The following is a 12,230-nucleotide window of genomic DNA, read 5'->3' on the forward strand; positions in this document are numbered from 1 at the left end:
TGTTCTTTTCCAGGCTTTCTTAATGAGCACTTGCAGAGTATCAGAGGATGTCGGCGGTGGGGGGGTAGGGGGGGGCGGTTATCTAGCAAGTATGTGCCCGAGGCTCCCCTCTGCTAAATCTGAGATTGCCTCAGGCTTTTACGATCCTGAGTTCCAGGTGTTCGGAGCTAAAGAATTTCTATTGAATAGCGGCCCATTCTTTCCCATGCCCGTCCATTGAGACTGGCGACCGTTCTTGCCTCCTTCTGCCCATGCCCTCTCCCCCCGGGCCCCTCAATCTTCTCTCTCTCTCTCTCTCTCTCTCTCTCTCTACTTCATGGAGCCCCATTACCCAGAAACTTCAAGCGATCGCTTCTATTTTATTATGTATATTTAAGATAGTACCATGCACCCAACTACCTTCTTCAAGGCCTCTAGATTAAAGCGGCGCCTTCTCTCAGGAGGGTTTGAACGAAGGTCCGATTTGACGAAGGTAATCCGGACTCCGGAGTGCGGAGGAGATCTAAATAAAAAAGGGGGATTCATAGTTAAGAGCTTCACAGTGGGAGGTTTATATAAGACACCGGATATAGGACCCCAATAGGATGTCGTCATGTGTATGAATTTCACCGAATTATTTGGCAGAGAATAAACTTTTAAATCGTGTTTCATTATCTTTTGAAAGACCGCTTACGTTCAAGACTTTGACTTAGACCATTATGAAGAACAATATCATTCATTACAATAAACAAAATAAAAACATGATCAAATGTATCTCGCGAGATCGAGGTGTCGGCGAGGTCTTGGCGGTTGGGTCGGTCACCAACCAATCAGGATGCTCAGGGTGGTCTGTGGGCGGGGTTAGCTCTCTAGGGGGCCGCAAGCTCCGCCCGTCTCTCCACCCCTGAATCATTGGTTCACTGACTCGTGACGTCACGGGGGCTAGTGAGGATCCATTATTATTGGTGGATACTCTGTGACGTCACTAGGGCCGTCCGTACTCCGTGTCCAGTGTTTAAAATATTTGTTGGCGAGGCCCCTTGGTCACACTTCCTCCTCCAGCACCGCCAGACACACTGTCGCTTCTGTGTCGGCACTCGCCCAGTGATTACCCTCCCCCCGTCATTATCCCTCTCGAAGTGGGAGGCGTAAGTGAGACTCGAACGGAGCATTCGAGGACGTGTTCTCTCTCTCCTCCAGCTGCAGTGGAGTGCGCAGTAGCAGTCAACTCTCCTCTTGGAATCGCGCGAGTCGCGGTGCTTACGAGAATCAACTCTTGCGTCGACGAACAGACAGCGAAGGAAGCAACGGCTGCAGGTCACCCACCATGTGTATGTGCCCCCCAGTGCTGTTGTGTTTGTGTCTGTGTAGTTCAGAAGTTGTCGTCGGTATGCAAATAGAGTAGTGGCAGCTCGCTCACACACATATATAATTATATCGCAGAGATGCGTAGTATGTTCCCGGAGGTGTGGTCATGGCTGCGGCCTGGTCGGAAGGAAATCGTTTCACGTTCCTAGGAGCCCATTAGCCATCATCTTCTTCCTTCTCAGTCTCGCCGAGCATCTATCTCACTCCCCCTCCCCTTTGCAACCACTAGGAGCCCCCTCCCTCCCTCCCTCCCTCCCTCTTTTTCGCCACTGCCAATTATGCGGTAGCAAAACTAGCGGCCTAATTACTGAACCCCTTTGACGAATGGCCAATTATCGGCAGGGGATTAGTAATTGATCTAATGCACACCAGAAATTAATGTGAAATATGATCCCCTCCGGGAACAGGGGAAGCTTTATGACAGGACGATAAATTTGCCTCAACGTTTGTTGGTCTTGAGGGAGACGATGATCTTTAGATGGCGGCGGCAGAAGACAATCAATCCATAACATTACCGTCGCCGTCGCAGAGCGTCATATCTCTTGTTGCCGTGATTTACGTCTGGCTCTCGAGATGCGCCGAGGCGCTGTCTCTGCGAGAGGCAATTAGGTAGCTGTTCGGGAAATAATAATGATAATAATTAATGTAATAATAATCTATGGCCTCACCTCACCGCCTCCCTGCCTCACTCAGTCTCAGCTCTTTGAGGTGTTGAGAATACTTCGACGGACTCCGTCTATCGGGGATCCGATCAGTGGTAGTCTAAATTTAACTGTGTTGGAAAATACGTTATTTCGCTTCCCTTGGCCCCTCGCCTACTAATGCAATCATTTTCCTACAACTGACAGATCCGACAATGATGGAATCGATGCCGGTCTCCTATGCAAGTACGATGGGCGGGATGATGGGCCACTACTTCGGGGGCGGCAGCGCTGCAGCCATGGGAGTAGGTGCGGGCGTTGGTCAGCTGCCTACAGCGCATCACAGCAGCCCTCATGTCCAACAACAGGCGACGCAGCAGCAGCCAACACCGCAACATGAATCCAGCAACGTATTGCAACAGCAGGCAACTCACGTGACATCGCATGCGTCTGCGCAAAACGCCCCAGACGTAAGCAAAACCTTCTGCCATTCGTTGATTATTTTCATTATTATAGGAATATCGTGATATAAATAAAGAAAACTAGAATTCTAGTTTCTCCATTGACTGATTATGATGATGACAATGTCACTGTATTTTAAAACGTATCTTACGGTTCACAATATGAAACATTTTTTTTGCTTCATCATGACTGAAATACTTATAGTCAGTTTCAATTATGGATCGCTTTGATAGAACTTCTAGATTCAGGACAGGTAGAAGAGTATGACGCACGAAAACTTGAGTCTTAGTATTGTAATTATATCAGCGATTTTGAATGAAAGCAGTTCCTTTTTTCTTCTGTTACGCCAGACTCTGACAACAAGCCATCCTCACCTTCGGCAGGCTGCCCTAGTTACTCCTGTATCAACGCCTTCCCCTGCGGATTCCACGGCGTCTGGGTGTTCCCCAAGTGGGTCTGCGCAGAAGAAAGAGAACGGACCCAAGGATGATCATATAAAACGACCAATGAACGCATTCATGGTTTGGTCTCGCATGCAAAGACGCAAGATTGCGCAGGAAAATCCCAAGATGCACAATTCCGAGATCTCCAAGAGGCTGGGTAAGTAGCTTATGAACATTTTCCATCTGTTATGATTTATGGATTCCAAAAGTATACGTTTCATATGTCAACGAGAAAGAGAAATTGCCGTTTAAAGGCTTTTGCTTCGTATTGTCTACCTTTAAAAAAATCATTATCGGCACTACTGATTATTATTGTCATTATTGATAATGTTCTTTAGTGCAGATTTGCTCAAGTGTATTCAGGATATAAGAACAACAAAGATCATGGATGATTATTGTCTCATTTGCAAATTGATGAAAATAGAAACATAAAGATAGAATTTGGTGGTTGTGGTAGTTTCGTCGCTAACAATTTTCATAAAGAAATAGGCAAATAAATAGTTAATCAATTGTTTCCATATCATATTCAGGAGCCGAATGGAAACTCCTTACCGAGGCTGAGAAGCGCCCTTTCATAGACGAGGCCAAAAGGTTGAGAGCTCAGCACATGAAAGATCACCCAGATTACAAGTACCGACCTCGCAGGAAGCCCAAAACCCTCAAGAAAGACGGATATCCTTACAGCATCCCCTACCCAGCCGTCTCCATGGATCCTTTGAGAGGAGGTCAGTTCACAGCATTAAAGTATTCAAGAAACATACACACACACACACACACACACTCCTGGAAACAATGGCATACTCTCTTTATTTTACATAAAATGGTTTATTCTGGTTGTGTATATACAATTAAATTTCTACAAACGTTAAATAAAATTCATATTATTTCGTCTCTTACTTTGAATTTAGATTGCGCTAATTCTAAAGATATTTAAGGGAAATATGTGCAACGTATACTATACCGTTAATATTTCCATGTTCTAAATGTATAATTCTCAGTCAGAAACACGCGGAAACAATATCAAATCTTATTGTTATCTTTACAAATTGCGTTGTTACCAGTACGTTCATGAAAAAAAGTTTTTTTAACGATGTAAAAAACAGCACATTTCAATTAAACTAGATTTTTATGATTTCTATTGGATATATGAACAAATTGTACAGCTAGGGATTATGCATAATTATAAGACCTCTTAATAACTATTAAGAAAAACTGGATGAAGCACAACATTTTAACAACAGGAATTGATTATATTACAAAACACAGTAAGTTATTTTTTTTAAATATCTCATTTTTATTTGTATGGCGTTCTCCAATAACTATAACGGAAAATATGCTGAAAGTAATGTGAAGTAAGTTTCTGATTAGCCTTACCTTGCTTGCCATGTCCAGGAGTAGTATTCCCGCTACACCTCCTGCTCGTAAGTACGGACTGAGTCTTAAATAAGGATGAGGTTAGGGGGTGGGGAGATGGGAGCCAGTTGGCGCTATCGATCAAGCATTGGTCTTCGTGTTTCTTTCTGATTACGAATTCAACGTTCGAGTGGAGATATCTATTGTGAGCAAACGTGGTAAGGTCTCTGACTAATGGTGGGTCAATGAGGGGTCTTGTTGTGGGGATGTGTGTTTGTGTGTGGTGTAGTGTGTGTGTGTGAGAGAGAGAGAGAGAGAGATGAGAGAGAGAGAGAGAGGAGAGGAGAGAGACGAGAGCGAGAGAGAGAGAGAGAGAGAGAGAGAGAGATTCAGGAAAACAGTAAGATTAATAAGAAAACTCTAACAGCCTTATGGGGAAAATGAGGTATAGTTGAAATGATTTCACGTTTCATTTATTTATCCATATTTTATTTTAAAATCTCACTCCTTGGCTGTCGCTTGTCGTACTAATTCCTGCTTCGCTTCGTTGCCAAGCATCCGTTATTACATACGTGTTCATTATGAGCTTGTTTTTAGAAATGTCACTGACCCTGATTTTTATGCCAAGGACCGAGTCGCACATACATACAGTATATATATATATATATATATATATATATATATATATATATATATATATTATATATATATATATATATATACTATATATATATATATATATATATATATATATATATATATATATATATATATATATATATACTGTATGTAGTGCGCAGCTCACTCCTTGGCATAAAAATCAGGGTCAGTGTGATAGCCGTTTCACGACCACAAATAAATGATAGATAAAAAGCTCTTCAGAGGAAAAGTAAAGACAGCAATTATTAACACAACAAAGATTTACCTCTATTGTAACTACCGCTCTTTCCGATATATCCTATATATATATATATATATATATATATATATATATATATATATATATATATATATATACACACACACATTTGTGAGTGTGCGCGTGTGATTTTCATAAAAGTGCATAGTTCTCAGAGGTAGGTATGTAACGACGGACAGGAACTAGTACGACATGCGATAGCCACGTGAAATTGGATAAATTATAGATAAATATAAACCCTTTACACCATTTCAACCGCACATCATTTTCCAACCAACACACACACACACCACACATACACGCACACACACATATATATATATATATATATATATATATATATATATATATATATATATATACATATATATCACTAAAGTAAACATAATAACCAATGCATATAATCTAAAATTATATTTGCGATTATTTATCATATCATACAAGTCAAATCTATAAGACATTCAATAAGTACTAATAATGATGACAAACTGTACATGTTTTATGCATTATGATGGTGCAAACACCCCTGCGAACACAGATATATATATATATATTATATATATATATATATATATATATATATATATATATATATATATATATATATTATATTATATATATATATGTGTGTGTTCGCAGGGGTGTTTGCACCATCATAATGCATATAACATGTACAGTTTGTCATCATTATTAGTACTTATTGAATGTCTTAATTATTTGACTTGTACGATATGATAAATAATCGCAAAATATAATTTTTAGATTATATACACTGGTTATTATGTTTAGAGTGCTAAACATAATACGGGAAGTTTATCAAACGTGTTAGCAAGTGAAATCGTGAACTTTTATTGTCATTTTCTACCAGCAATGAAGCGCTGCTTTCAAAGCAAACCGCGACGCTTCATTGTTGATTAGAAGGGACTGAAGGTGCAAGATTTCATTTTCATTGGTGAACAAGTTTTGAGAAACGTGCTGTACTATATTTAATACGTAAAACATATACAGTAGAAAATCAGCGTATATAATCTCAATTTGTATTTGAGATTGTCAAATTTATTAAACATTCCGTAAGTTCTGATGATGATTCACTGTATAAGTTGTTTGAGGCATCTATGAAGGTACAAAAACGTATCGATACTACTTATTTACAGATCAGATTGTGAACCCTCATGAAAGACTCTAATGGATCAATGGAGACCAGTGCGTAACTTTTCAAGTTTGCAGGTACTTTAAGAAAACTGCAGAAAACTTCAATCTCTCTCTCTCTCTCTCTCTTCTCTCTCTCTCTCTCTCTCTCTCTCTCTCACACACACACCACACCACACACACACACACACAGGGGTGCAAAACCATTTTTGTACAATTCCCTGTCAATTATGGACGCTTCATCCGAATCACCCCAAATGTGAAACAGACCGCGACAAACCGTTTTGCTAATCTTTAACGGCGTCCTGCAACGTGGGTAGTCTAATCCCCAGGGAGCTCTTCTAAATCTTTGGGGGAGTCCCACCCACGAGTCGCTTCCCCATATTATAATATTAATTTTCCTGCATTATATCCCCATCTTACTGTCGCTAGATGAACCGCGATTGCCGTCTTCTCTTCAGTATTTTTTGTTTTACCTTTGCGCAATGACCCCAACTTTTCGAAAGATTCGGAAATCGAGGATGTATACAGTGAGTGACAGACTTCTGCTGGTGAAACCCCTTCATGACAAGCAACTTTTGCAAATATCACTCCCTAATTTGGATCCGATACAAAACTAAAATGTAACTACCACACACACACACACACGCACACGCACACATATTGTGTGTGTGTGTGTGTGTGTGAATCATTATAATCAAATACTCATTCATCTTAGTTGTGCATGGCAAATGGCAACTTCTGGTATTCATTTGCAAGTCTTTTTTTAATGTTGAAAAGAATTTCAAGACGCAAAGTTGTGAACATTTTTCTGATATATGGTGAATAGAATTTCAATCACTTGATATCAAGGATATTAGGTGTCTCCGTTACCTACACTGAGTCCGAAAAACTTCATCGAAATTAAGTCTGTTACTGCGGTGTTTAGGATCCTCCCTCCTATGTCATTTGATAAATGACAGATCAGCTGTACAAGACTCTTCCCTTTTTTGGTGGTATCTTCCCAATCATTTGATTTACCCGGGGTATTTTGAGCGTCACCATTTTTACTGAATACAGATTCCTAACAGATTTCCACCTCTACCTTTCTCATGACCGAAGTCTCACCACTTAGATTGTAAGGGAGGTTCCCTGGCCGCCCTTCGACCACTCTTTCCAACTGCAGTTGCCCTCCCCGGTGACCCTCCCAGCCTCCCCTATAAACGAGCCACCCTACTGGAGCTGCCAATATCGTGGCGCTCATGCATCATACCCAGGGAATAACGCCGAGCTCTTCGCCAACAAAGGCTCGAGTAAACGTGGTATTGTCCCTCTCAACAATAGATCATAATTGTCATTGTAACTGTTGATCGCGGTTTTAGGCCACATCGGAAATTAAATCAATGGTAGTCAATGGTAGTTCTCGTGTCTGTGATGGCAGTAATGGTGAAAGCTAATGGTACATTGTCGTGGTTCTTGATTACTTTTCACACCGGCTTTGGAATGGCGGGATTTTGGCTGTGAATTAAGGTTTTGGAGGGTTTGCTGGCTGTGTTCGCGCGGAAGGGTCACCCTGGTTTGTTTTGCCATAATATTGAACAGTTGGGGCAGATATGGAGTCCTCGCTCTTCGTTACCTGCCGGAGAAGTTATTGCTGAAGCAGGACTCGTCGGGCTAGTGACTTAAGTACGGATAATAACAAAGCACATCATTTGATTTTTATAGTTCCTAGTAAGTCGTTCATTGCTGGACGTATTCTGAAAGATCGGCTAGAAGATGCAGAAATGATTATATAATCTTCCTGGGATCACGAAACACCCGTAACGTGATGAATCGCCTCTGCAATAACAGAAAGATCAAGTTTTGCAAAAGATCAGTGATGGATGTGCACTGGCAATACTCGATTGCAAGCCCGCTTTGCCCATCATTTTCTAACATGTTTGATACCCTATTGAGTTTAATTACGGTTTCTTCGCTTATTTCGTCAGCGACAACTTTCTTTATCTTCTTTTAGTCATCATCATCATCATCATCATCACCATCATCATCATCGTCAACGTGACTGTTGTGTCATCATTCCAACACCCATAACAGCGCTTCACAGGTTTAGAGTATTTGTGAGGCGTCATAGTTGTGGTGTTGAATATTTGAGCGGGTGACGGAACAATGGAACATGATTGAGAGTATTAGGGACCACAATGAGCTCTCAACCGGCCGATCGATCTGCCCCTGGGCTCTCTCTCTCTCTCTCTCTCTCTCTCTCTCTCTCGACCATCTTTTACCCTTGTATATTAAATTATGCTCCTTAACTCGTATATTATCTGGAAAACTCTTTGAGTTCTTGAAAATCGTAATATTCCGTTCGGGAATCACTTTTCTGTAGATGTGTTTCAAGTATCTTAAAAGTTCATTCAAACTGTTTCAAGTGAATATACTTCGCTGTTCACACTCGTGCAGCGGCCCGCAAAGAACGGAGTTTCGATTTATTTGTGATGGTCTCACAATAAAGACAAACTATAAAGATAATCAAAACTTTTTCGAGATTAGAAAATACCCCTTTATTTCACTGTAGTATATAGCAATGTCTTATGTTTTGACTGAAAGAGAGAAACCTTTAATATTCAAGTCGATCAGTCACTAGTATGCATTTGTAGACATCTTTCCGCTAACCTGTAAGATATCTTGTTTTGCTAAAGAGGAGGAACTGGGTGTCCTTTCTTCAGCGAAAACATTGAGAGCAAGAGTGGCCTTTCTCTTTACTTGTGGTAGATTTTTAATTCTTGATCTTTTTTTATTTAGAGAAATTGTTAACTGTCGTGTATTTGATATTTGTTTTCAGTATTTGCTTAATGATCTACTTCAGTATACTTTCTAAGTACTTTATGAAACTTAATAAAATTGCTACGTAACTAATTATTTGTTTAGATATGGAATATATACACATCATGAAATCCGTTATTTAAAATGCTATTCAAAACAAATTTCATACCTCAGTGCGATGACTTTCCTCAAGAAATGATATACAAAACTTAATATGATCTTTTTAAGGGAGATTATAGATATTTCAAACTCTACCGTCATAGATCTGACTTGAGACAGTTCTCAACACTTAATGAACTATTGGCGTCGAATTGACGAATGGGATCGAGTTGCCACTGCTCCTTTGATGCGATTGTTCTGACTCCGTCCCCGTCCCCGTCCCCGTCCCAGTCTCGAACGCGTGGGACAGAAAGGAACGACTTTCGTCATGCCCTTCCTCCTTATCCTAGAGTAGGGGGAGACTACTGTTGTATAGGGATGATGGGATGGGGTGGGACGACAAAGTGTTTAATTCCATTAGCGGCAGCATAATTGCATTGAGACGCCGAGACAATCATGTGCCGAGGATGTCGAGTGTCTTCTGGTGTCGGGGGTGACCTAGGGAAGTCCTCACCCCTTTCCTAGGCCCTAAGGCCACCGTTTCGCCACGTGCGCCTTCTTCGCCGACCCTTCAGTTCTTTTAGGTATACAAAAGCCCTTCTCTTCTCCATTATGCCGTTCGCAGTTCCCTAATTTCTTGGTCCTTTCAACTTTTATGTTTCCCTAAGAAATAACGCAAGTCTACTCATAAAAAAATTATAGTGACTAATAAGAAAATACTGCAGTAACAAGTAGCAGATTACCTAATTGATTCGTATGTTCTTTAATACTGTTTGATAATCTCGTTGCAAAATGCCTGAATATGAAGTATTAAGGAGAAAATTCGAATGAGAAAAAGTTAATCTACGCTATTCCCATGGTATTCATCCTCTCACGATATTTTGCTTACGCCATTCCATTTCTCTTAGGAACAAGGCTGAGACACCGCCCCCCCCCCCCCCACACCCCTACCCCCCAGCGACACGTGCTTACGCACTCACACTAAGCTCTCGGTTCCCCTCTTGTATGTGTGTCTCACTTCCGTTCTCTCGCTAAATGCTCTCTTGTCATTACCATATGAGATTCATCAGCAGTTATTGAGAGGAGAGGAGAGGGACTCCGAAGCAAAGCTCAATTGGAGATTTGAAGAGTTTTTCCCGTGGTCTGAATTGTAAGGCAATGGCAGAAATTGTTAGGCATGTTATACTCTCTTAACGTGTCATCAGTCATGAATTACAGATAGAAGTATATATATGTACTAGGTATTTGTATTCGTTGTAGTATATACGTTATCATATACGAATTTTGTATGCATGAATACATCAGTTGCAGTTGTCTGTTGTACTTTATTCATTTCTTTTTTCCTAGATTTTATCTCATGACATTTTTCTCTTCTTTCGCAGGTTTCCCTTCGCAGCTTTCTCCATACTACTCTGCCAGCGCAGCGGCGGCTAACTATGGTTCAATTACTGCTGCACATATGGCAGCTGCTGCTGCCGCTGCAGCTGCAGCACAGCAACAACTTTCCTCCCAGACTTCGCAGTCGAGTCCAGTCGGCTATGGTTACGATGCAACGAAGTACAGCAGTTACATGAGCAGCTCTTCCAGTTACCCAATGAGCATGTACGGATCAGCCAGTGACCCAGCCAAATACGGAGACGCAAGTAAAGCGGCCGCAGCCGCAGCTTCCGTTGCAGTGGGAGGGTACGAGGCAGCTAAATCCTACTTGGACAGTGGTAAATACTTGTCGGATAAGTACGGTTTGGAGAAGTCTTCTAGCTCTTATCTCGACAAGGCTTCCCAGGAACCTAAAGATACGGAAATGAAAAGTGCGTCTCCTGGTGTTGCAAGTGTCAATCCAAGCCCCATCAGCGGATACGGATCCGCTGCCGGCGCCCTCAGCAACTACTACAGTCAAGCTGCCGGCACTTCGGCTTTTCAGCCTTCAGGAGCATTGAGTCAGGGCGTGCCCTCGACGATGGCCGGTCTTCTGCAACCCTCTCAGGTCGTCTCTTACACAAACTCCCAGTACCCACCTGTAGGAGCCGATTATAGGAGGCCCTTATCCGTCATTTTTTAGATTGTCCAGTATAAGTATATAGATAAATAAATTTAAAAACTAATGAGCTGATGCCAGGTGACTCAGTTTAGACATCTGGGGATAGCTTAGTAGATTTCTCCCCCCCTTCTTGTTTTTGTAAATATCTAGTCATGGGGGTACCTGTACATATGTATATAGGGGCATGTTAGACGTCTTTCACTTCCAGTATTTATGCAAGTGCCTGGGTGTTGCCGTTAATCTTGTTGGTTCTTGTTTTGATGCTTGCCAGTTCTTGTTAGGTGGGGAAGTTGTACCTGGGAGGTCGACCTCATTCATCCTCATTCAGTGTCAAAGGTCAAGTTAACTGTGTTAGGTGGACTCATCACTAGAATCTGGGATTCATATGTAATTCATATGTAATAAAAATCCATGGACTTTGTTCGGCCTCTGTCAAGAATTCTCTTAAAGTTGGCCTGCACAGGGACGCCAGGGAAAAATGTAGCCAGATATTTTTATGTATCCTTTTCATATGTTTTTATTCAGCGTGTGTCCTATATTTGGAAATGATTAATTTTATTAAATGATTTTAAGTCCTGAAGGGATCATCCCTGGAAGGATCAATCGCCCTGCAAAGGTTCATAAGTTGTGGGCGTGAAAGCTCCGCCCTCTGCCCAGTAATGTTCCTAGACCACCTTCCATTACCTGTTCAGCTGTCAAGATAATTGGATGAACTTCACAGCTGTGGCAACGGGTTCTCATGTAGTTATATATTTAATAAAAGTAAACTGAAACGTTATCGTTCTGTCATTCATACATTTATCTCTGTCAAAATAAATATGAAACGCCAGTGAGCAAAATCATCAGACAACAAAAATCTCTTTAAAATAGAGAATTGTAAAGAGCAGACACTTTTATTTATATCAACAATTAATCTTCATTTGAATAAAATAGATATCAGTGATATATTTGTTATAAAGATATTTTATAATTTTTTTTTA

General features: G+C 41.0%; 1 protein-coding gene across 2 annotated transcripts; it reads left to right on the top strand.

Moving 5' to 3' along the window:
• The first annotated feature begins 1,030 nt into the window (after nt 1-1,030).
• LOC135223636 (transcription factor Sox-3-B-like) lies at nt 1,031-12,028 on the top strand. Of its 2 annotated transcripts, none has more exons than XM_064262265.1 (5): nt 1,031-1,310; nt 2,196-2,458; nt 2,801-3,050; nt 3,424-3,618; nt 10,595-12,028. In XM_064262265.1, the coding sequence occupies exons 1-5, from the start codon at nt 1,307-1,309 to the stop codon at nt 11,269-11,271; spliced, it is 1,389 nt and encodes a 462-aa protein (XP_064118335.1). In that variant the 5' UTR covers nt 1,031-1,306; the 3' UTR covers nt 11,272-12,028. The 2 variants fall into 2 exon arrangements, with proteins under 2 accessions (XP_064118335.1, XP_064118336.1); XM_064262266.1 differs by having other exon boundaries at nt 2,834-3,050.
• The last annotated feature ends 202 nt before the right edge of the window (nt 12,029-12,230 follow it).

Source organism: Macrobrachium nipponense, chromosome 10 (assembly GCF_015104395.2).
Source record: "Macrobrachium nipponense isolate FS-2020 chromosome 10, ASM1510439v2, whole genome shotgun sequence".
Lineage (NCBI taxonomy): Eukaryota > Metazoa > Arthropoda > Malacostraca > Decapoda > Palaemonidae > Macrobrachium > Macrobrachium nipponense.